The following is a 26,384-nucleotide window of genomic DNA, read 5'->3' as shown; positions in this document are numbered from 1 at the left end:
GCTGGAAAGAATGCTGGATCCAGTGTCAGAGCAACTGGGTTCGAATCCTGGCCCTGATATTTGTATGTACTTGGAAAAAAAAATCACCTAACCTCTATACACTTCAGCTTCTACATTTCTGAAACGTGAGAAGGTTAAGCACCATAACTCTTCAGGTCTATTTCAGCTCTAAATTTATGATAATAAGATCCTTCCCTCAGCTTAAGGATGCTGAAGTCTTCTCCTACTTGCAGCATGGACACTTTGTCAGTGAAAAAGTTTAAACCCAAATATTCTCAGAGTGGACCCAAGTCCTATCTCAGATTAACCATGAATTGCCCCTTCTAGCTCCTCCTTCATCCCCTAGTGGGGATGGCTATAAGTCCTGGAGAGAATAGAATAGTCCATTCTTATAATGTTGATGTGGTACTTGACATCAGTGTAGAAAGAACTGTCCCTATTGTCATAAAGAAGTTGGGGGAGGGGGCTACATTTTTTGGCCCTTGAGAAAAATATGCAGGCAAAACAGTGTAGTGATCAGAATGCAAAGGAACTGAAGGAATGAAAACATATGGTGAAATATGCTTTTGGAATAAAGGTATCTAGTAATTTGTTTCCCTTGGCATGACCTAACCCTTTCCTGTCTCAACAGATGATGGAGAGCCCTCTTATTTAGGTCAGACTAGCTCTGTTTTGTTTTCTTATTTTCCAATGAGGCATAGCCACATCTCTGCCTAGTAGGTCATTCTGCCTCCTTTGAAGATTTTTTTCCCCCTTCATTCCTTCCTTTCTTTCTTTTTTTTTCTTTCTTTCTTTTTTCTTTCTTTCTTTTTCTTTCTTTCTTTCTTTCTTTCTTTCTTTCTCTTTCTTTCTTCTTTTCTTTCTTTCTTTTTTCTTTCCTTCCTTCTTCTTCCTTCCTTCCTCCTTCCTTCCTTCCTTCCTCCTTCCTTCCTTCCTCCTTCCTTCCTTTTCCCTCCTTTTCCTTCCTTCTTCCTTCCTCTCCCTTTCCTTCTTCCTTCCTTCCTTTCCTTCTTCCTTCCTTCCTTTTCCTTCCTTCCTTCCTTCTTCCTTCCTTCCTTCCTTCCTTCCTTCTTCTTCCTTCCTCTCCTTTCCTCCTTCTTCCTTCCTTCCTCCTTCCTTCCTTCCTTCCTTCCTTCCTTCCTTCCTTCCTTCCTTCCTTCCTTCCTGCCTGCCTGCCTGCCTTCCTGCCTTTTTTTCTTCCTTCCTCCCTTTTATCAAATACTCATTAAACAACTACTATGTGCCAGGCTTTGTGGTAGTCATTGCTAATAAAAAGGCAGATTTGAAAGAGCCTCCACCTTCGGGAAGCTTATATTTACCCTTCATGAGTTTAGGTGGGACCCCAGTTAAATTTTAAGGAAGTGCTTGTCTAGCTAATTAACCTAGTCCTTTTGCTCATGGGAAAAGTCCAATCTGATTTGCTGTGGCCCTGAAATGCTTTTCCCACTATATCAATCCTGAGAATCTCAGCTTTGCCCTTATCCTTCAACTGCAACAAAAATTTGTCTTTTAAGTGCAAAGCAAGAGGCAGCATGGTGCCATGACTGGGGGCTAACCTTGGGGGTCAGAAAGATCTGGGTTCAAGTTCTTTCTGTTTGTACTAATTATGCAAGGTTGGGCAAGTCATTTAAGTTTGTAACTATGTGGTGTTGTGGATAGATTGCTGGACTTAAAGTCAGCAGGACCTGGGTTTAAGTCTGGCCTCTGACACACTCTGTGCAAGTCACTTAATCTCTGTCTGCCTTGGTTTCCTCATCTGTAAAATCACCCGTTTCTCAGAGTTGTTGTGAGGATGAAATGAGATAATCTTTGTAAAGTACTTTGCAAACCTTAAAGTGCCATATAAACACTAGCTATTATTATTATTACTTAAACTCATAAATTTTAGCTATAGATACCTTAGCAGCCATTATTATTTTCATTATTATTATTACTTAACCTTTGCCCCAGACAAAGTTATAAGACTGTAAGTTGCAGATGAGTTGCTGAATGAGATTAGTGGAGTAAGTTTCCATACTGAGAATTCTCTATACTGTTGAAATCATTGGAGTCCTCTTCAATCGCCTACTAAAAAAAAAATAATAAAGTGAAGAAGTCTAGGGCTAGGAAAGGTATACAGTTTAAATAAGATAGAGATCGACCCTGGCCTCATTGAGCTCATAAATCAGTAGTGGGGTTAGGCATACATTGAAATGGAATGTAAGAATAATAATAGCATTTATAGCATCCTTTAAGGTTTGCAAAGTGCCTTAAACATATTGTCAACAAGTCAACTTTGAGAAATCTAGAAAAGGGCCTCTCAGGAAGGCAGCCTACACGGATACCTGTCCATCTCAGTAGCCAAAAGGGAAGGGATGCTTTTCTTTCTATCTGTCAATCAAATGCTATTCCCCTGAGCTAAAATCGCTGCAACTCTTTTAGATCCCCCAACGACATTCACGTTGTAGACACCTGAGTAACCCCATGCAGGAGTATCTGCTTTGTTCTCTCAGGGTTTTTCATTCCTCCCCACTCTCACTCTCTCCCTTCCTCAGGCTGGGATGCGCCTGACAAAATTGGCCACCCCACTGCTGGGTCTTGCAATCTGGAGTCGTTAAGCATCGCAGAACAAAAGCAAACAGCACTGAGGTTCCAGGGCTGGCCCTATTTAGGGGCGTGCTAAATGGGCTCTTGCTCATAGGAAAAGAGCTAACACCGCCCTGCCTTTTGTAACCTGACAAATCTTCCTCCATTTGAAGAGCTCAGATAAAGAGAAAGTGGGAAAAAAATCCCCAGAATACTGGAAAGGAAACCCTTTCTCTAGTGGAGGTTTTCTTTAGGTTGAGGCTGGGAGGTCTCTATGCTCCGTTGTTTGTTCTTGAAGCAAAGGGAATCATCTTGCTCCTTACTCTCCCACAGTAGAAAGAGAGGTAGGTGAGAGTTAGAGGAGAATTGGAGAAACCTCTTTTTGCCCTTTTAATCTCTTGGCTTCTCTTCTCTGGCTCTGTGGGATACCGAGCAGGAAGCCTTGGACACCTTCCATCTATCTGCCATGCTCAAAGCCTGTACCTTGGACAGGCTCTTCAGGTTGGTTCTTCAAATCTCTGCCCTATCTAACGCAGCTTTGAGGTGCATTTTGTAACTGGACAGGCTGAGGCTTAGGGAGAGATGCTAAGATAACTGATAAGTTCTCCTTGGACCTTGGAGCAAAGGAAGGTCAAAGGACAAATTTTGAGGCTGACTAGTTCTACTAAAAGGGGCAGCTAAGTGGTGAAGCAGATAGAGGGCTGGGCCTGGATTCAGGAAGATGAGTTCAAATCTAGCTGTAGATGCTTCCTAGCTATGTGGCCCTGGGCAAGTTACTTAACTCTGTTTGCCTCACTTTCCTCACCTGTAAAATAAGCTGGAGAAGGAAATGGCAAACCATTCTAGTATCTTTGCCAAGGAAACCTCAAATGGGGTCATGAAGAGCCAGACATGACTGAACAATGACAACACGTCCTGCTAAAACTCTATTGTGCTCTTGGGATATCCACATACGTGGGAAATATAAATTTTTCCCCAGAGATTGGCCAAAGGAATTTTTTTTGTTTGTTATTTTAAAAGGGAGTGAGAAAAGGGAAGAAGAGAAGTAAATTAGTAAGTCAGTTCAGCTTGATTGGGGTAGCAAGACTTCTGTGCTCTCCCCCAGCCCATTTTAAGGTTTCATTCCCCTGCTGTTTTGTTTTCTCACACAGCCTGCCCTTCAGTTTCCAGAGAACTGCTGCATTTAAATCTACGTTCTATTTTCTCTCCAAGAAAAATAGGTCAGACCTGAGGCACAGTTCACCAGGTGAGGTCTCTGAGGGTTTGATTCTGAGATACCTACAGAACACTCCAGATTTAGAACCTCATCCCTTCTGCACTCTCTGACCACCAAGTTCATTCATGTGGCATGGGATGGTAGTTCAGGTAGGAAGTAGGAGAGTTATGGTTTCATCTGTTTTGGAGCCGAAAGAGACCTTGGAGTTCACGCTTGTCTACGGAAGAATCAAACATGTTGGGGGTTGAGTCCTTGGGTCTAGCTGTGTGACCTTGGGCAAGACATTTTAATGCTTTGGTCATCAGTTTTGTTAGACTATAAAATGAAATTGAACTCAACCTCTATGGCTCCTTCCAGCTTTAACCTTCAGTGATTCTGAGATAACAGAGCCTAATGAATAGCATGAAGAGTAAGAGAGTACAGAGAAATGGCCTTGCTGATGGCAGAGATGACACTTCTGTGATGAGGAGGGTATGCATGAGAGAGATGCAGCCAAATCAGAATTTTTTTTTACCACTTTGATTGAAATTTTGTAATTGAGCAAAAAAGCTTTTTACTCAGGTTACATTTGTCGAGAGCTAGTGAAAGGAGCATCAGGAATTAAAAAAGATATCTTGATTTTGAGTAGACTATGTAATGCTGAGGAGACATGGGGAAGGGTTGGCTTTTTCCCTCTCCTCCTGCTTTGCTAACTCAGTTCCTCTGTGACTTTTATGAAATAGGTAGCTAAAGAGTAGGTTATATTGCCTTTTCTGATCTTTCCTGATCTGGCTAGTTCCCCTCCATTTTCCTCCTCTTCCTTCCCCCTCCCACACCACCTCTCACCTGCCCATTTACCTTGTATTATCCTTGTTGACACTGGGTCTTCTTTGCACAACTCTGCCTCATTTAAATCCAATTCATGGCAAGTCAAGACATCACCTGTGAAGTTGTTGATCCTCTTTGAAAATGAAGGACAGAGATGAACAGCAAAGAGTGGGTGTCCCAAAAGTCTTAGTGCAGTTTTAAGTTTTAATAGTTTGAAACTGCAACAATCTTTTTGGTCTCCCCTTTGGGGCATGGATGAGCATCACGCTGTTGTGGATAGAGAGTTGGCCTTAGAAAGACCCAAACTCAAATTCTACTTCACACAGTGACTAGGGGACCATGGACAAGTCACTAAACCTTTTACTGTCCCAGGAAACTCTTTTTTTTGTTGTTTAATAAAGACATTTGTTTTATTTGATAAAATCAGATTTTTATGCCACAAGGACACAGGCCTCACTAACACCCTTGATTTTTCCGTCTTCTCTTCTGCTGAAGAACTCTGCCTTCACAATGACTGGCTGCTTGGGGAGTTCCCTTTTCCTAGGACTTTGTAGTACCCGACTGCACAACGTCAATGATGGGACAAGCCCCTCCTTGTTTTTGGCAACATCCACCCTGGTCTGCTCACTGACCAGTGTCCACAGTTTGTCAAGGTTGACAGCTGGGCAGTACCTTTGATTCTTCTTCAAGTGATAACGCCTCATACCCACTTTCCCGAAGTAACCTGGATGATATTTGTCGAAGTTGATCCAGTGATGGTGCAGCCCTCCTGCATTGCCTTGGACTCCAGGGGGCTTCCGGTGCCTGCCAATGCGCCCGTGGCTGTGGCTGAGTGCCCGCGGAACTTCTGCCTCTTCCTTAGTTGGGAAGACATGTCGCAGGCCACTGCAAAATGAAAAAGCCCAGGAAACTCTTTAAGAGGCTAAGCTGAAATGTAGGTGCCCATCTGCTTTGATAGAGTGTTTCATGTTGAAAGTGTCATACACTGATGAAATAACAGATCCAATCCAAGACTGATTTGTACATACTCATAGGTGCACATGCTATTTCCCATACTCTCCTCCCCTTCCCCTCTGTCCCATTCCTCACTCCATAAAATGTAAGGTCCTTGACATGGGGACTGTTTTATTTTTGTCTTTGTAGTTCAAAGTCCTACCACAGTTCTTGGCACATAGTAAGTACTTGTGGATGAATTTCAATTAATTAAATATTTATTGACTGTCTGCTATGTGTTCCAGAAGGTAGTGTTATAAAGTGGAAAGTACCTTGGATCTGTAACCAGAGGATAGGTTTAAGCCAAAGGTAGGTTTATTACCTTTCCTGTTTATTATCTGCATTAACTTCTCTGGGTCTTAGTTTCCTTATTGTAAAAGCAGCAGGTCAGAGCAGATGGCCACAAAAGTTTCTTGCACATCTCAATCCCATGACCCTGTGTACAGCATGGGGAAACAAGGCTAAAATACACGAAACAACTAAATAATATATGCTGATATATAATTGAACAAATGATTATCCCCCATTAGATCGTAAGCTCTCTCTCTCTCTCTCTCTCTCTCTCTCTCTCTCTCTCTCTCTGTATCACCAACACTTAACACAGTACCTAGTACTTATTAAGTACTAAATAAATGTTTATTAATTGTTCAATTGATTCTATAGTATATGTTACAAGTGTCATAGTCATTTAGAGAAGGCCGACAGCAAGAAGGGTTGGTGTGTCCAATGACATCTTCCTGGAGTAAGTGGACTTGAGCTGGGTCTGGAAGGAATGAATAGAATTTGGATAAGTGGAAAGGAAAAGTGGGAGGAAAAGAAAAGAAAGGGAAGGAACAAGCATTTGTTAAATACCTACTATGTGCTGATTGTTGTGCTAAGTGTTTTTCAAATATTATCTCATTTGATCCTCATGACAACTTTGGGTGGGTCACATAATAATGATAATACCTTAGATTTTCATATCACTATATTCTCAAAGGGGCAGCTAGGTGGCAAAGTGAATAGAGTGCCAGGCCTGGAGTCAGGAAGACTCATCTTCTTGAGTACAAATCTGGCCTCAGACACTTGGCTAGCTGTGTGACCCTGGGCAAGTCACTTAACCCTATTTGCCTCAGGTTCCTCATCTGTAAAATGAGCTGAAGAAGGAAATGGCAAACCACTCCAATATCTTTGCCAAGAAGACCCCAAATGATGTCTCCAAGAGTTGGACTTGACTAATTGACTAAACAAAACAAAAGTTTGCAAAGCACTTTGAGTACATAATTTTATTTGGTCCTCACTACAATTTTGTGAGGACTGTGCTATTGTTATTCCTACTTTACAGATAAGGAAACTGAGGTTGAGAGAAATCAAGTGACTTGCCCAGGATCATGTAGCTAGTAAGTATCTAAGGCAGGATTCCAATCCAGGTCTTGATTTTCAAGTCCAGCACTCTATTCTGCTTCTCACTGCAGGCATTACTACCACAGTGCTCTCTCTGGCCACGTTGAAATACTTTGCTATCCCGTTTAATTAAGGGGTAGGTTAACAACCACTATTTCAAACAATCAATCAGTCACAGTTAATGGCCCTGTTTAGTTATTTATGCATCATGTTTTCCCTTCCCACCTCTTCTGTTTCCCCTTCTTTATCCCTCCCTTCTGCCACTCCACGCCTAACTTTTACTGAAGTAAATCTGAAAGGGGCACTTGCTAAAGGATGATTTAAGGTCTTCTCTAAAGGTCCTTGGGGTATGTATGTATGTATTGTGGAATGCACTGGTGGGGCTCCAAGCACAGTCTGGGTGTTTTCATAGTCCCTCCACTATTTGTGGCTCATTCAGTTACTTCTCATATCACTCTAGTCCCTTTTCTGCCAAAAAACTCATAGGATTTCCCATTTACTATCTTATCCATTCATATAGATATTTTAATTATTGGCACAAAGGGTGTTACCTTTTGCATCCAGAGAGGGAAATAGAGGCACAGAAATATCTTGTGGAAGGTATCTATAACAAGATATATTATCACCCCATATGGGAATGAAGAGACCTGCTCTCTGATTTTACCTGGCCTTGTACTCAGTTCTCTTGGACTCCAAGCTTCCAGTAACAAGATGTGCAATTCAGTCTTGAAAATGGGGGCATGTGGAAGGCAGTATGATATAGTGGGAAATGTTTTAGATTTAGTGAGCTCTGGTCCTTGTACTAACTACTGTGTGTAGATGGAAGGAGTTGGTTTTCCTCACCCCAGTCCATCTGATGTAATCACGGTAAGGGGACTTGTGTTGTTCAGTTGTTTTTCAGTAGTGTCTGACTCTTCATGACCCCTTTTGGGGTGTTCTTGGCAAAGATACTGGAGTGGTTTGCCATGTCCTTCTGCAGCTCATTTTACAGATGAGGAAACTGAGGCAAACAGGGTTAAGTGACTTCCCCAGGGTCACACAGCTAGGAAAGGTCTAAGGCCAGATTTTAACTCAGGAAGGTGAGTCTTCCTGACTCCAGGCCCAGCACTCTACTGCACCATGTAGCTGCCCTAAGTAAGGGGGCAAATAACATTAAAAACGATCAGTTTTCCCATTTGTGGAATGAAGAGGGACTAAATCATCTCTAAGGTCACTTCAAACTTAAAAATTTTGTGAGCTTAAATGACAAGCACGAGCTAGTCAGTGGTTTCCTTCTCCATTAATGGTAACCCTTCCTAAATTCAGTAAGATGTCCTTTAATACTTATTGTGGCCAAAACAAACAGCTTACCCTGTGGCCAACCTAGGGACATAAGCCTTTCCAAATTTTGGTGTATATTGGACAATAAACTTGTTGATAATTGACATGAGTTTATCCCGCTATGTTTATTTGTGTATGCCAGATTTGATTTAAAATGATGATTTCTGTCTTTGATGGTAGAAAATGAGAAGAATTAAATGGGAATGTTCAGTTCACCCATATTGTTGTCTGTGATGAAGGATGGTCACTAGGAACACTGGGGATGAAGAATTAAAAGAGATGCTTGCTCTCCTGTCCTTTGGAACTGGGTGGCCAATAACCCTACAACTTGTCCTAAACTCATGTGACTCTTTTTCTCTAGTTTTCAATGGGAATGCCTTAATATTATTCTTTCTCTGCTCTGAAAACTTGCTCGAATTTCCATGCAATATCCTGTGTGGTGGGTGAAACAGATTTGTGTTTTGTGATTGTGATGCCCATGAGAATATTTTAACCAATATTCTTGCTGATTTCAGGTCTAGCTTTGCTCTCTGGAGCTCTATCTGTTTCCAGGATTGCTTCTCCCCGGACAGATGTGAAGCTACTCTTTCTTGCTACATGCACAGTGAAAGGGAATCTCGGGACCCTCAGCTTGCATGGGTGGTGTTTTGGGTGAAGGAAAAGAGCTAACTGCTCAGAAACTGAACAATCTTTGGGTCTTGCATGAGTTCCGCTGCCATGCAAGGACACATTGGACTGCTGTGTGTGTGTGTGTGCTGCTAATTCTCTTCTTTCTTTTTTTCTCCCTCCCTCCTTTCTTACCTCTCCCTTTCCCTCCCTTTGGAAATGCTTCAGCAGATGTCAGTCAAAGTCCAGGTGAGTCTTCATGTTTCAATGAGGAGAGAATCCTTTCCTTCTTTTGGGTATGCATGTGTTGTGTGAATCTGTTTTTCCTGGGGTGGAGTGGTATCAGAGCAGATTTTTAGCACTGGAAGTTATCTAGTCCAAAATCTTCATTTTACAGATTAAAAGAAAATAACAGAGTTTCAGAGAGTTATTTTCCCAAGGCCACTTAGCTAGTAAGTGGTGCAACTGTGGATTAAATAATATAGATTCTTGTTGGATTCGGAATAATTTATTTTAAAATAATCAAAACATCATCTCCATCACAATTATATGCATATACACATAAACATATTTGTAATATATGTATATATATATATATATATAATTATATACAATTGCTTCCTTCTTTAATTGTTACCTTTTTCATTTTCATGTGTAATCTTTTTTGTATATGGAAAGTTATTTTTCTTTGTTAAATTCAGAATAAAAAAAATTACATAAAAAAGAAAAAAATTTCCTATTCAGTCAACTAGTATTAATGAAGTGCTTATTATGTGCCAGGCCCTATGCTAACTAAGTTCTAGGGCTTCGAAGAAAGGCAAATGTAATCCCTGCCCACAAGGAGTTTACACTCTAATGGGAGAGAGAATATGTAAATAACTGTCTACAAACAAGATACATGAAAGGAAAATTGGAGATAATCTTAGAGAGAAAGTGTGGGGGAGGGAGTAGATGAAGAGGTGACCGGAAAAGGTCTGTTACAGAAGGTGGGAGTTGACCTGTCTTCAAGAAAGCACCTGTTTAACGAGTGTTGGATATATCTAAAAAGTGAGGAGTAAAGCTTTGGGGAAATTATTTTCAAATCATTCTCCAGTTATGGAACACCCAGTTGTTAAGGACCTTAGTCTTCTTCTTCTCATCCTTACTTTTCAATTGTTAGCTACAGATATTTAACATTTCAGGATTGGGGCTGTTTGGTGGATAATCTGATATATGTAGAAAGAGATTTCTAGCCATGTAACCAGAAAAAATTGTCCTTTTGATAATCTATTTTATTTTTCTAAATTGCACACATTTATCTTTCTCTTAAGCTATGTCTATGGTATGGTCTTATCCTGCAAGTTTGCAGAAAAAACACGTGCGGAGAGGTAGACTGACTGTGACTCAGGTTTAGAGGACCATTTAAGGACATTCAAAACCACTGGGCCTATTAGCTTTGAATTGAGCTTACTGAGACACTGATTTGAACTAAAGAGAAAATGAAACACTATATCCCAGTCCTTCCCCATTCCCACAATAGGAACTAATTCAGTTGCTTCACAGAGTCATAAGGTAAAAATTCCTCAAGAACAGAGTATCTCATTACCTCATACCTTCTAATAGGATTATTGTTTATCAGATCAAGCAGAGGTAACTTAGTAACTTAGTATCTTTAATACTCACAAATGCCTTTCAAATTGTACACATACATTTGGTTTTGAATTTTTCCTACTTAGGATGGGGTCATCCGGCCATCCTTTAAAACAGCCTTTAACATACTTACTACAACCATTGGTCCCCATTTTTTCATTGCAGTTCCAATTAAAATAAAATAATGCTTTACGACAATAATACCTTCTTAAGATTATCCATGTGTCTCAGTTTTTGGTGTGGAAATATGACTACCATAAATGTGATATATAAGAGATAAAATAAATAAATCAATAGCTAAGTTGAACTTAAACATATCTTCAAAATATCTTGTTAACATAAATGTCAACAAAACTTTCACCAACTTTATATTGCAGAAGCTATAAATACCATATATTCTGTCACAGTAATGAGGATGTGTAGAAATGCACGTGGGTAAACAATGTCTATGGAAAAGGAAAAGTTACTATGTTTATTGACTTTCCTTCATAATAATCACAATTTAGTATCTGGGATTTTGCTAACTTTAAAGACAATTAAATTGTCTGTGTGCTGACTGATCCCCTCAAGTTGTATCCTAGGTCCTTTCCTTTCTTCTGTCCAAGTCCTCTCTTATAGTGCCCTGATTGACTAACATTGGTTCAATTAGCATTTCATGCACACAACTTCCAAGTCTCCTTTAGTCTCCTAAACACCACATTATCAACTGCTTTTTGTACATCTCTGCCTGGACATCCTGTTGGCATCTCAAATGCAACAAAACAGAGCTTTGTCTTTCTGTCTTCCCTTCTAAACCCAACTTTCCTCCAAACTTCTCGTTTTCTGTTGAGGTATCACCATTCTTCCAATCACCCAGGTTTGCAACCATAAAATCTTTCTTCTCCTTCATCCCACCTATATCCGATAAGTTGCCAAATCTTGTTAATTCAACTTCCATATCTCTCCTATATGTCCACTTTTCTCCACACACAAAGCTCCCACACCAGTTTAGAACTTCATCACCTTCTGCTTGGACTATTGCAACAGCTTCTTAATTGAACTCCTGGCTTCCAGCCTCCTTCCTCTTTAATCCAAATTCTAAACAGCTGCCAAAATAATCATCCTAAAGCACATAAAGTGATGCCACTTCTGTGCTCAAATGACTTTGGTGATGCCTTATTTCTTCTAGAGCAAGACAGACACTTCTCAGATTGGCATTTATACCTTGGCTATAGCTTCCATTTCCAAGTTTATTTTAAACTATCTTCCTTCACGCAATCTATGTTCTAGTTCAAACTGTTTGACTTGATGTTGACACTTCTGAGTCTTCCCACATGCTGTTCCCTATGCCTGGAATACAATCCCTCCTCAGTGGCCCCTTTCAAAATCCATAAATTTCTTTAAGGCACAACTAATATTTCATGTTTGCTACTGCCCTTTTTTCTTCCCCTCTTCTCTCCTACCCTCTCTTCCCTTCCCCCTTTTTTTCTTTCCCCTCACCTTTCCTGCCTTCCTTTTTCCTTCTTTCCCCTCCCTTCTCCTTCCTTCCCCTCCTCTCTTTTCCTCTCCTTTCTTCACCCCCTCTCTTCTCTTCCCCTTCTCCTCTCTTCCCTTGTCCTCTTTTCCCCTCTTCTCCTCTTTCTTCCCCTCCTCTCTTCTCTTCTCCTCCTCTCTTCTCCCCCTCCCCTCTCCTCCCTTCTCTCATTTTCTCTCCTATACTCTTTCCTTTCCTTTCTTTCTTATACATACATATGTTTATATACATATATGTATGTAGGTATGTGTATGTATTCACTTATTCATTTGTTTAGCCATCCAACCATTCATCAGATTACATATTTACATGTTGTCTTCTTGAGTGATTCTACTTGAATAAGCTACTTGAGGATAGGGCCTTCTTTTGTTTGTTTGTTTGTTTGTTTATTTGTTTTGTCTTGGTATTCCCAGTGTCTAGCATAAAGCCTTGCACTCCATAGGTACTTAATAAATGCTTAGTGGATTGTACTGGATTTCTTTAGGTGGGTAAATACACCAAAGCGTAGTACACCAGTTCTCAGGTACATTCTGGTTAATAAAATGTTTTTTTTTTTCATGATAGGCATTCTCATTTTATTTCTTAGTTTCCCTTCTTCTGTTTTCATTTTCATTGAATAAAGACACATATGGTTTAACTTAGTGCCCCTTCCTAAATTTTTTCTGTATTAGACATTTCTAGAAAAGAATGTATTCAAAATGGCTTGGCTACCACAGCGGTATAGTGTGACCACAGTCAGAATATGGATTCTTGTAGTTTCCTTCTTTAATGATATAGAAGCATTGCATCTGCCTTTACTAAGGGGATATCCTAATGGTTTTGCATCTGAGATTTAAGGTCACATGGCTTGTAGACAACATTTATTGCCTTTAACACCTTTTCTTCAAATTTCTCATCTATGGCTCCTACACATAAACCCCTGTAAAGCTGGCTCTTCCTTCATGGCAGTAGCTGTCTGATTCATTCATTCTAAGTCTGAGCAAGTCTGGCCTTGGATGAGGTGAGTTCACAATCTCTTTCTGTGTTCTTTGCCAGGCAATCTGGATACAGCCAGTGGGGCTCCTGAAGAGAGATGCTTTAGCTTTCATTTGAACAGTTCTCCATTCTCCCCCTCCCCCAATCCCCTCAGGAAAACAAATAAGAGATTTTATAAACTAATGTAATTCTTTACCCATGGGCAGCTGGAGGACTACAAAGGGTCAATTGATTAATTAATTAATTTTACTTGCTGAGTGGATGGGTTATAAGCAACACTACCGTAAAACACCCCTCCTGGACAGCAGGACATGTCATGAACTTTCTGGGTCTCAGACAGAATAGAATTGATTTTTTTTGGGGGGGATGAGGCAATTGGGGTTAAGTGACTTGTCTAGGGTCATACAGCTAGTATCATCTGTCTGAGGTTGGATTTGAACTGAGGTCCTCCTGATTCCAGGGCCGGTGCTCTATCTACTGTACCACCTAGCTGCCCCAGAATTGAATTTTTAAACCCCAGCCCCTTGGGGTCCATTCTTAGTCAGCCAGGATCAATCAAGACAATGGTATAATAGAAAGGATTTGGAATTGGGGGACCTGGATTTAAACATTGGTTATGCTTTTTAGTATCTGTCTGACTTTGGGCAAATTACTCAATCTATCTTGGCCTCAGTTCCATCATCTCTAAAATGGGGCAGCTGGACAGCTAGTAAAATAGAAAGAATGCTAAACTTGGGGTCAAAAGACCTGAGTTCCAATCCCAGCTCTGCCATCTATTACCTAGTGACTTTAGGCAAGTTACTAAACCTTAATAGGGAGAGGGTTGGGGTGGGTGGGTGAGAGGGAATAGAGTATTTATTAAGTGCTTATTATGTGCAAGGCACTCCGCTAAGTACTGAAGATATAAATAGAAGCAAACCAGACTATTCCTATCCTCAAGGGGCTTTTTCTAATGGGAGAAGACAACATTTAAAGAGGAACTCGAAGACAGTGAGGAGGAGGGAGGGTGAAAAGCTGCTGTTTAAAAGATGTAGGAGGGGGTAGCTAGGTGGCAAAGTAGATAGAGCACCAGCCCTGAAGTCAGGAGGATCTGAGTTCAAATTTGACCTCAGACACATAATGCTTACTAGCTGTGTGACCCTGGGCAAGTCACTTAACTCCATTGCCTAGCCAAAAAAAATTTAAAAAAACCAAAAGATGTAGGAGGAAGTCCAGACAGGGAGTCAAGTTTAAGAATGAAGGGGCTGAGGCCTCTTATGAAATGTGGTTTGATCCAAGGACTCACCCACCAATCACTGGACCCAATGGACTCCATCTACTTCAGTGACTCTTGGCAAGTCACTTATGCTTTTTCCAACTCTGAATCTATGATGCAGTAAGTAGGTGTCTTCTAAGGTCTCTTCCAACTCTAAATCTGTGTTCCTATGAGTTGCCTGTTTTGGAGACACCCTTCCTACTCCTTCATCCCACCAGCCCTTTTGCTCCTGATCTGTTTGGACCAGAGACTGAGGTGACAGAATCAGCTAGATGGAGATGACGGAGCTTGGGGAAGGGTGTGGGAGGCAGATGGAGATAGCAGTCTTGGACTCCATGTGAAGGGTTGCTGACAGTTTGCTTGCTTGGGCTTGCAAGGAGGGGATAGAGGAGGAGGGATGGCTGTACTCCCGGCCCTCCTCCCCTTTGTTTCTCCCCATCCCACCTCCATGGAGGTGGGGCTGTTTGTAGTGTTCCAGTGACAGCCTTTCTCCTCAGAAGGGATAATAACTCAGGCCTCCCGGCTGCTGATTAGAGTTTGAATTTAAATGAATCACTGTGACCTTGTTGAAGTGTGCTAGTTATTCAGAGGCCTGATGAGGAGATAGTCCTCTTTCTCTGAGTCCACTACAGTATTGGCAGGAAAGTAGAGGAGGAAGGACAAGGAGCTTCTGGCCGCTAAGACCAGAGAGGCTACTATTGTTGGAGAGAATTTAAGTAATTTTTGCTGTTTCTTTTCTCATACCTCCATTCTTCAAAGTACCACTCCCTATGTTGGCCCAGTTCTTCTCATTCTCCTCCTCTGGTTCTGAGGACCCCAGAGTCTCAGTCTAGTTTCTTCCTCTAGCTCTTCATCGAGCAATGAACATGTAGTTAGAGGACTTGGGTCTGAATACTGGCTTTTTAATCTGCATTTCCTAGAACAAGTCTCTTGACCTCTGGAGGCCTCAGAGAAAGGCTAGACTAGATGACCTTCATGGTCTTTTTCAGCTCTTCAGCTTGGGATTCTTGGATCTCCCAGTGCCTTCAAGTGTAATCAGGTAAAAAGAGACTGTCAGTCAGTCAGGAGCATTTTTCTCCTTGTCCACTCTGTGAGATAAAACACCATCTGCTAAAAGATGGGGTTATCCTCATGGAGGGAGTAGTAACTCAGCGAGTAGGGCATACATCTGGAGTCCCAATGGGGCAGGAGGGGAGGGAATCATCTTTTATTGGACTCAACAGACTCCATCTACATTTGTGACCTTGGGCAAGTCACTTAATCTCTGTAGGCCTCACTTTCCTCATCTAGAAAATGAAGAAATTGGACTAGATGTTTTCTAAATTCCCTTTCATCTTTAGGTCTATATTCTTCCTTTTCTTTCCCCAGGATCTCTGGATCTCATTGAAGCTATCAAAGCGGAATTTAGTTAAAAAAAAAGTCCCTCAACTTTTATGCTGGGCACTGCATAATGCATACTTTATTCTCTGGAAGCTGAAGGTTGGGTAGAGGAGGAAAATTAACTTTCTGGATCACTTTTTTTGTGTCTTTGTCTATTGTTTACAAATACATTTTTTTTTTCAATTGTAGACTCTTAGACATTTGTATTCACATTTTTGCTCTTCTGTTCTCCATATTCTGTACTCATGCCTTCCGGTCATTTACTCTTCTGCCCTAGCCAAACCTTCCTGACTGCTATAATGGGTTTCTCCACACTCAATCCCATGGCCATCTTTATCCTCCCATTTTCAATGGATCCATGTTACCTAGAGTAAAATCTTGGGGGAAAGAGTTACTGGTAGGTTGATAGGATCTTATGGTTTGTGTTTGGAAAGACTGGGGTCCAATGCTCTCATTTTACTGATGAGAAAGCTGAGGACCACAGAGGTTAAGAGACTTACCTAAGACAACATAGACACTCAGTAGTGGAGAAGAGGAAGACATCTTTCCTTCACTGAATAATAGTCTGTGGCATCTAGTTCTAGAAGCATGGATGTCTGTTTCCACCCCACTCCCACCCTTACTCCAACATGCTATTGATGGCAGAATAGCCATCTTCTGTTTTCCTCTTTTTCATACTTCCATGGAGAATCACCACTTAAACCTGAGGGTATAATATGAATTCAGGGCTATGCTGAATTCCTCTTCTCTCACCCCCCTCAAAAAAAAGTTATTATTCTCACTGGGTCACAGTTCAAGAAAGACCAGGAAGAAAGGAGGGGAGGGAGAATTTACAGTTGTGTGTAATTGGATTGGAAGGACGCCCGAGGCTAAAGTAACCATGCTCAGCTTCCGGCCAATTACCCAGCTGGGGGCTGGAAAGAGCCCCTTGACTGATATATATGTTCTTGATCAACAAAATATGAGTGAATAGTGCCTTCCCTGCCTGCATGAGAGCTTTGGCTGGCTTTAAGGAAGCAGAACCATATGTGCCTGATGTGGAACCCTTGACTGGGCCTTTTTCTTTAGATTCTCTTGATACCTCCCTATAGAAAAGGGAATCTGGTAGGAGTTAATGACAGAGCTTACTCAGTTTTCATTTAAAGGATCTAGAGCCAATAGGAGATTAGAACTGGAAGGTATTCCGGATGCTTCTCTGGAAGGGATTTGGGGGAGCCACTGATTCCCCTTTTTGGTCAGAAGTTCTCAGATGTTTACAAGTAGCTGTGAACCCCACTCAGTAAACAAAGACAACTTTGAAAAAAAATGAGTAAAGATATTTGATAATTTCTTATAAACACATGGCTTTTTGGGTAAATTTGACTCAATACAAACATTTAGGTAGCTAGGTGGAATCATAGATAGAGTTCTAGGTCTGTAGTCATGAAGACAGTCCAAATCTGGCCTCAAGATTATAAAATGGGGATAATAACAGCATCTGTCCCCCCCACCCCCAGGGTTGCTGTGAAGATCAAATGAAATAATCTTTATAAAACACTTTGCACAGTACCTAGCACACAGTAGGCACTTAATGAATGCTTGCTTCTCTTCTACTTAAATCCATCAAAAATAGTTTCTATAAAATGAGTCTATTGTTCTTAATTCTTAACAATTATCCTAAAGAAACAGACTTTCCTGAAAATATTATGGAATTAGATTCTTCTAATTCTTCTGTTGGGTGACTGAAGCCTTCCAGAGATAGATAGATAGATAGATAGATAGATAGATAGATAGATAGATAGATAGATAGATAGATGATAGAACAGGTTTAGAGCTAGAAGAGAGTCTAGAGCTCATCTAATCCAACACTCTTACTTTACAGATGAAGAAACTGAGGTTTGGAGAGGTTAAGTAAAGCTAGATAGCTATTAAGTATCAAAAGTGAGATTTGAATTCAGATCCTCTGAGTATAAATCTAGCACTCACCATTAGGTAGGATCATAGATTCAGAGCTAAAAAGGACCTTAGGGGTCATCTATGTTGAATCCCCTCATTTTTTACACATAAGGAAACCTGACCCCAGAAAGGGTAAATGAATTGCTTAATGTCATGCAGAGAATAAGTAGCAGCATTTGAAACAAGTTTCCTGACTGTATAACCAGAAGTCTTTCCCATTCCCTTAAGCAGCCCTGTGTGCATCTTCCCTGTATTTGCAAATATTTCTAGTCTAGTAAGGTCATGTTTCTTCTTGCTAATCTCCGCAGCCTGTTTCTCAGCTCTCCTGAGGGACAGAGGCAAAGTCACAGTTTCTACATTCTAAGCTCTATACCAGGTCCCCCAGTCATTGAGAGATACTACTCTTTTGTAAATGGCAAGCCTGTTTGGAATCAAGAAGATCTGGTCCTGTTAGAAAGAGTCATCCTCTCAATCCAGATCTATGTGGGAGATGAGATAGGGCTGACGGAGGAGGGAGGGACCCATATGTTATTATGCTCCTCCATTTCAATTCCAAATAGCTGAAAGGCAATGAGGCATCAATTGGTAATTATAATATTGCCATGCACAGCAAGAAAGACAGGCAGGACTCAAACAAAGGAGATCTGAGAGACCATTTAACCCAGCCTCCTGATTTTACAGAGAAAGAAACTCTTACCCAGAGAGTGACCAGCCTAAGGTCATATAGCTATGAGGAACTAGAACACAACTCTTCTGTTTACTTAGCACCTTATATAGTAATTTAAGGTTCACAAAGTGCTTTTTTCCCCTATAACAACCCTGTATTCTTATTCCCATTTTACAGATAAATACTCTTATCTACTGTGCCACTATCTGCCTCATGTGTTTGGCCATTCCATTTTAGGGCAGCTTGAACTGTTAGGGTCTTTATTATAGTGAGCAGAAATCTGCATCTCTGACATTTTTTTGGGGGTGGGGACAATGAAGGTTAAGTGACTTTTCCAGGGTAATCTAGCTAGTGAGTATCAGAGTCTGGATTTGAACTCGGGTCCTTCTGACTTCAGGGCCAGTGTTCTACCCAGTGTACCACCTAGTTGCCCTACTTCTTTCTGAGTTCAGGAACAAGAGACAGCCCTCTTCTACATGTAGCTTTTCCCATATCTGAACACAATGATATTTACCTTAAGTCCTTTTTAGAACAAGGCTTCTCAATTTCTTCACCTGATCCTCACATTGCATAATTTTGAGTCCTTTTGCTATCCTGCTTGCTCTCCTCTGGACAGGTGTCAGCTTTTTTCCTTTCTGAAATGTGATACTTTTACCTGGACATAATACTTTTTGATACTCTCTGACTGGACAGAATGAATGGGTCTAGCTGGCATGGTGGCACATGCCTGTCATGCATCTTACCAGGGAAGCTGAGACTGGCGGATTGCTGGAGGTCAGGAGTTCTGAGGTACAGTGGGTTAAATTGATGGGGTATACACACTGACTTCACCATTAAAATGGTGAGCCCCTCAGAGCACGGGGTGGGGGTGGGGCACTTAGGCTGCTTAAGGAAAGGTGAACTGGTCCAGGTCGGAAATAGAGAAGGCCAAAGTTCTCATGCCAATCAGAATGTTATGGATATGAGATGTTGATGTACTTCCAGACTGCAGCAAGAGAGAGAGAGAGAGAGATCTAATCTTAAAAAAAAAATACAATGGGACTAACACTTCTTTTATGTAAGCATTTACTTCTATTAATACAGATTGCATTATTATTATTATTATTATTGTTGCTGTCACATGGTATTATTGACTTGTATTGAGCATTCAATCCACTAAAACTTCCATAAGGTAATAGAAAGTACCTCAGAGGTCATCTCAGCTCTACCCCATGTGGGGCAGTGAAAAATTTGCCAATAGTAAGAGGTTTCTGAACATGAAATGACCAAAAATTAATTAAAAATAAGATGTGTAATGAGTTCAAGGTGTTTCTGGCAGATGCTTGCATCTCACAACTTCATTGGCCTAATTTCTGAGCACAGAGCATGCAAACTTTGCACTGTGCATGCCCTCAAGCCATGTAACACCAATGGTGCTGAAAGGGGGTGAGAGTGGGAAAAGTTTAAGAAACCCTGATAGTCAAACTTCCTTAATTTTATAGATGAGAAAATTGAAGCCAAAGAAATTAAGTGATTTGCCCAACAACATATAGGTAGTAGCCACGCTGAGGTTTGACCCCAGTCCCTCTGACTCTAAATTAGTGTCTTGTCAACAGACTATGTTGCCCCTCTATCAGAACTGAATGAAAAAGAAAAAAAAAAGGCTTAACGATTGTAGAATTGTGTCCCCCTGCCAGTTGTTAAGGTACTTAGAGTAAAATTTAAATCCTATTTATACCAAATTGCCTTAATTTCCACATTCTTATAACAGCTAAGAAACCATATATTTCCTTTTCTCTCTCTTTTAGGGTTTACAATTGCTTCCTAAAAGTTATTAATATACAATTTCCCTTTCTTTGACCACCACTCCCTCTCTCATTTTCTCCTTGTTTTTAACCCCCAAAACACAAGGCAAACACATTTGCATTTCATTTTGATTTCAAATAATTTATCCATTTAAAAAAATCCTTGTTGCTTAATAAGAATTCAGCGTTGTACTTGGCACCATTGTGTAATTAGTGACATTTAATTTCCCTACTTCAAGTTGCAAAGTGAAATGGTACATGTGGATTTTTCACTGGAGGAAAAAAAAAGTTACCCTGAGATCTAGTGAGACAAAAATCTCGGTCGGGATTTTTTTTTTCCTTTTTTTGCTATATGTGTGAAACCATTATTTTCCATGAGCAACTCACTCTCTCCTTCCCCAAAATTCTTAACTCAATTTAACTACAGGGAAAAAAGGAAGGAGCCAAAAGAATTAGAAATGTTTGACATGTAGGTTTGAGAGGAGGAAAGCATGAAGTTGAGTGATGGAAGCCTTCACCTAAAAGCCCTGCTCTTGAGCATTGCATCTTCCTCTGCCCAGTTCAGTAATGGTTTCTATTCTCTTATGTGGTTGTTCTCAAGATAGGGTCATTGTAGCTTCAGTAACGCAGAGAAGATATTCCAGATTTACTTTTATGGCTATTTAAGTATGATCTCCCCAATCTGTGAAAGCAGTGACCTCAATGGGGAATTTTCCTTAAGGACAACAGCCAGTGCATGACATATTTAGGAGGGCTATAACTATATTTTGCATGAGATTTGCATATGATTTACAGTCAGTTCTCAGACAATTTTCAAGTTTGAATGCTGTTATCAAGTCCCTTCAGGTTGTTTTCTTTTTTGTCTTTTTCTTTTCCTTCTCACACCCACCTTATAGGAGCTTTTATAGGATAAGTTAAAAGTAGGAAGGGAGCTAGGGGAAGAGTGTACATGGGGTGGGAGGTAGAGCTGGTGTGAGCCAGCATGTAGTGGAGAGAGCAGGATTTGGAATCAGAAGACTTGACAACTCTTCCTGTGTGACGGGGCAAACCACCCCTCAGCACCTTCATTTTTATATCTATAAAAGGAGAGGTTTAGACTTAGATGATCTCAAATGTTCAATTATCTTATGATCTTGTCAGGGACTAATGGCCTCCAGACATAGCTTGCATAAGACTGTCAAAGTGTGCCTTTTAGATAGGGAGAAGTCTTATGTTCTTCTTCAGTCTCCCTTCCCTCTTTTAATGGCCTTGGGTGGGAGGGAAATATTACCAAGGCCTTCCAGCTAGTAAGGATGGATCAACCTTGGTCATAATCAGAACAATTTTGCCAACTATACTCATGTCTCTATTTTAGATGTTCTAGAATTCAGATAACGGCAGCTAGATGGCACAGTGGATAGAATGTTGGGCCTGGAGTCAGGACGACCTGAGTTCAGATCTGGCCTCAGACACTAGCTGTGTGACCCTGGGCAAGTCATTTAACCCTGTTTGCCTCAGTTTTCTCATCTGTAAAATGACTTGGGGAAGGAAATAACAAACCACTCCAGTATCTCTGCCAAGAAAATCTCAAATGGGGTCACAAAGAATTGGACACAACTGAAACAACTGAACAAAAACAAACGACAAGAATTTAGATACGATCTCTCTTTAGAGGAGTTTCTCAGAAGAATCCATAATTTTATTGTATTTTATGCCCTTGATTTTTTTTTGGTAGGATTTTAGGTTTAGAACAGGAATGTACCTTAGAGGTCATCTAGTCCAACATCATCATTATAGAGATGAGGAAACTGGAGCCCAGAAAAGTGAAGCGACTTCACTTGGTTTGGAAGTGTCAGAGCCTGGATTTGAGCCAGGTCCCCTTCCTCCAAATCCATTGCTTTTTTCTACTGTATTACACTGACTTCCTCAAATCCTTTCTTGTCTATCTTTTGCATCAGCAAATAATGCACAGAGTTAGAACTCCAGATAATAGCTCCAAACTGCATTCTGTGTACCTCTGAATACCACTGAGGTACAGGAGCCAATGTTGAGATCCCTAGCATAAATTCTGACTCTCTTCCAAAAGTCAGCCAATTGACAAGTATTCTTCTTTTGTTCTCTAGCAGTGTTCCTAAACTGTGGGTCTCTCTGCTTCTCCTTCTCAACAATAGATTCAATACAAATATACAACAGATATGTTTTTCTTACCTTTTCTTTTTTAAGGTTATTTTCTTTTTAAATTTTGAACATAACCATCTATAAATAAAAGCATTTCCATATACATAGCAAGTCACCAAAAGAGGATTTTATATGAAACTGAATCTCCATTTCATATTGCTTGCTAGCTTTCCTCACTTTTCAAGAGTGATAAAATATCCTTTTATGTATCTTGGTTTGAGTATTTTTCCATGCTGATCTATTACTATTCAAATTTTTTTTTTACTCTCTTAAAACCCTTATCATGCTGTCTTTTATTCTTGGCCAATGACTTATCCTCCTACTGAAACATCAAGACCATCAGATATGAATTCCCTTTCTGTTTCTAAATATCTTTTTCTCTTCTAAAACTTACTCCAGGGAAGAGTTGCCCCTTTATTGTCTTCCTACTCCCTTTTTGTGTGCCCTTGTTTCCTCTTTCTGCCTCTCCCTAAACCTGGATTCCTCACATGCTCTGTCTCAAATCTTCTGTATCTTTGCTCTTATTTTTTTTTAAAGGCAATTGGAATTAAGTGACTTGCCCAGGGTCACACAGCTAGTACGTGTCAAGTGTTTGGTCTGAGGCCTCATTTGAACTCAGGTCCTCCTGACTTCAGGGCTAGTGCTCTATTCACTGTGCCACCTAGCTGCCCCCATCTTTCCTCTTCTAAGGTCCCTGATTTCACTGACTTCTCCAGTGTCTCCTCTTTCTTCTTGTGCCCCCTAAATATAGGTGTCCTTCAAAGTTCAAACCTCACACCTCATCTCTTCTTTTCTATCTTCTCTCCCTTGGAGATTCTGATTTCAGATACTGCATCTCTTCCCAGGGGATTTTCAATTTTTGGTAGGGTCTTTAGAAGAAAGGTGGATGGACTTCTCTGATTTTATTACAGGAATACATCTCCCAAATCTAGATATTCATTCTCAGCTTTGAATCAAGCTACTTCCCTGCATCTTTTAGGCCCTTTTAAACATTCTATCTCCATGTCCCAGTGTTAGCTCAAACTCAGCAAGCTAAAACTGAACTCATTATCTTCTCCTTTAAAACCATTCTCCTCTCCCCACCCCCAACACTTCTCTGATTTTGTTCATGGCACAATCTATCTTACATGATTTCTGTGAGGAAAGTACCTTTAAAACCAAAAGTATTACATAAACTCATTATTATTATTCTCCTCGTCCCCCAACAGTAAAACCTTGATGTCCACTCTGAATCCTCCTTTGCCCGACCACTTCCTCTGCATCAAATGAGGTATAAACAACTGAGTAGTTCTCAGTCTTGTATGAAGAAAACATGTCTTTACTTGTCTGAATGTTCTTGTCTCTAATTCTCTACATTGCAAGAGAGAAGGGGATTTCAAAAATGGAAACCATTATCTTTCCTTCCCAGCCCCCTTCCAGGATCTTTTGGCTTTTGAGTCTTTTCACTCCTCAATTCAGCGTCTTTATGTAACACCTTGAGGAATGGCTTAGCTCTTGTTTTCTCTTCCAACACCTAGACCAGGAGTTACGTTGATTGTTTCTCAAGTAAAGTTCTTTAGACATTTTCATCATTAATTGACAGTGCTGTGTCATTAAAAAGGATGTTCTAGGTTTTTCTTTCATCTAGTTGTGGTATAGTGGAATATGTACTGGCCTTGGAGTCAGAGGACCTAAGTACAAATCTTTCTTTTGTCACATACTACTTATGTGACCTTAATAAAGTTACTTAATCTCCAAATAAAATAATAAGGTTGAACTACACTGACCTCAGAGTTAACTTTCTGTTCTAGCTGTATAATTCTTATCATGCCCCAATGTAGGGTGCTCTCCCACAAAGTGCTGTGACTATAGATCCTTAATCTCTTTGACTCATTATGTCCTTACTCCATAGGTCTGGGGGAAGAAGTCTTACCTGTATTTGAACTAAATTTTTTTTTTAGGCAATTGGGGTTAAGTGACTTGCCCAGGGTCACACAGCTAGTAAGTGTCAAGTGTTTAGTCTGAGGTTGGATTTGAACTCAGGTTCTCCTGACTTCAGGGCCGGCGCTCTCTGCACTGCGCCACCTAGCTGCCCCTGAACTAAATTTTTATTGATGGATTTGGCATCATCTACATTTCCTAATGTATTCCTTTCTAGTCCCTTTCCCAGAGAGTCATATCTTAAAACAGAGATTTTTTTTAAATTTAGCAAAATTAATACATCAAAAAGTTCGACATTATATAGAGTTCTATAGCCATAATAACTCACTTCTTCATTTGGTGCCAAACTTGGTAATTAAATTTCACAGCATTACTTCTTTTGTTTTATTGTTGTTATTTCCTTTTCTATTTTTATAGTCATTTTATACATTATTTTCCTGGTTCTGCTTACTTCATTTGCTTTAGTTAACATAAGTCTTCCTGTGCTTCCCTATATCCCTCATTTCTTAAAAAACAATATTATTTGCACACACACACACATATCATATATATATATATATTTATGTATTACACACACACACACACACACACACACACACACACACACATATATCACCACTTGGTGGGCATCTACTTACCAGCTCTTTGCTACTACAAAAATATTCTCCTATAAATATTTTGGCATATAGGAGACCTTAATTTTTGTCATTAACCTCCCTGAGGTATCTGCTCAAAAGGTAAAGACATTTTAATCACTTTCTTAACACAATTTGAAATTGCTTTTCAGAGTGGTTGAATGCACAGCTCCAACAAAAATGCATCAGTGTTTCTTCCATAACTCTTCCAACACTGAAATTCTAGTTATGGTCAAAGTGAGTCTAATCCTGTTTGCTTAGGAATTGTGATGGACATTGGTGATATGTTTCTAAGAGTGTTAAAAGATAACAGATCTTCAGAGCTTTGGTTTCTTACCTTGTTGAAGTGGCTGGCACCCTATTACAGAGTCTTGGTGTATAACGCACTTTTTCTACCATGCAATCCTATCAGCTTGTACAGAAAATTTAGGTCTTGGCTCCGTGGTGCCTCCTTTGGGTTTTAAATTTCCACAATTGCCCCTCATTTTTTTGGAGGTTCACTAAACTCTAAAACCCTTTTGAAGGGGGCTTCATTCACTGTCACCATTCTTTTATATAGGATCATAGACACAGAACTAGAAGGGACATCAGAGACCATCTCTTCCAACCCTCTCATTTTACACATGAAGAAACTGAGGCCCAGAGATGCCCAAGGTTACACAGGTAGTTAGCATCAGAGGTAGAATTTGAACCCATGCCCTCTAGCTTTCATACCCCATGGTCTTTCAGTTGCCTTTCTTTCTTGTTCCATTGTAATAGCACACCAACTTGTCAATCAATTCAAAGAAGAATTTTCTCTGATGTCCTATAGGGGAAAATACAGTAAGGGTAGGGGTACAGTAAGAGATTAGAAACTCAGTTCATAGCTTGAAAGGTTCTTGTAATTTTTAATCTAGGTCCTCAATACCAGCTATAGAATATATACCTATTCTCTTTAGCTTCTTCTTCCTTGATTTTCTTTTTCTTGGTCTGCAACTTCATATTAACTCATTTAGAATTCTATCACCATGGAATTGACTGGTCAGGGTGCCATTTATATAGCTCTTTAGAGTCTGTTTCACCTGCCTGTAATATAGCATATGGGAGTTTGGGACCTTAACAGGACCTTTATTTCTATTGGTCCTTCAGTCCAATCATCTCTGGATCAATTACCCATCAGCCTACTGGTCAAAACTTGGACAAGATTCTCTTTAACCTTCAAACTTGCTGATTACCAAAGGACATTTTCCCAATCTAATGCCTCTGGGTTTCAAACTTTGATAACTCTTTCACCTTATCTGGAGATCTATATGCTCTGGCTCCCTTTGTCCCATCTCTGTTCTTACTGTTCTGCTGGTTCTGTCCTTGATGGAAAAACAGTCTCTTCTATGTCGACCTTGGACCTTGTGGCCTGAGTGCTGATACTGTCCATTTTCTATATTCATGAACTAATGCTTCTCCGAAAGTCTTTCTCCACTTCTGAATTTGAGCTCCCAGATAGCTCTTCACTACTGCCTGAACCAAGCTAACAGATTCACCTGAAAGCCAACTGAGGTTAGACAGCCTTCCCTAGTCCTCAGCTAGAAAGCCACCATTTCCCTCCCCCTTCCCCAAGGAGGCTTTAACAAAATTATTATAATCATTATATATCACATCATTACATGG

General features: G+C 40.3%; 1 protein-coding gene and 1 pseudogene across 5 annotated transcripts in view; one reads left to right on the top strand and one right to left on the bottom strand.

The window, feature by feature from the left end:
- The window catches only part of NRXN3 (neurexin 3), a 2,091,311-nt gene that overhangs the window by 137,968 nt on the left and 1,926,959 nt on the right, over positions 1 to 26,384 (top strand). For all 5 annotated transcript variants that reach the window (XR_013485433.1, XM_078151451.1, XM_078151449.1 and 2 more), the window contains exon 3: positions 9,122 to 9,139. Coding sequence is in view for 4 of the 5 variants with exons in the window: in XM_078151451.1 (XP_078007577.1) it covers positions 9,122 to 9,139 (18 nt within the window). In the remaining variant the exon portion in view is untranslated. The remainder of the gene's footprint in view (positions 1 to 9,121; positions 9,140 to 26,384) is intronic.
- LOC110208269 (large ribosomal subunit protein uL15 pseudogene) lies at positions 5,020 to 5,462 on the bottom strand (annotated as a pseudogene).

Source organism: Phascolarctos cinereus, unplaced genomic scaffold (assembly GCF_003287225.1).
Source record: "Phascolarctos cinereus isolate Bilbo 61053 unplaced genomic scaffold, phaCin_HiC Scaffold_3;HRSCAF=262, whole genome shotgun sequence".
NCBI lineage: Eukaryota > Metazoa > Chordata > Mammalia > Diprotodontia > Phascolarctidae > Phascolarctos > Phascolarctos cinereus.
The sequence above is the reverse complement of the archived record's forward strand: the minus strand, read 5'-3'. Positions and strand labels throughout refer to the sequence as shown.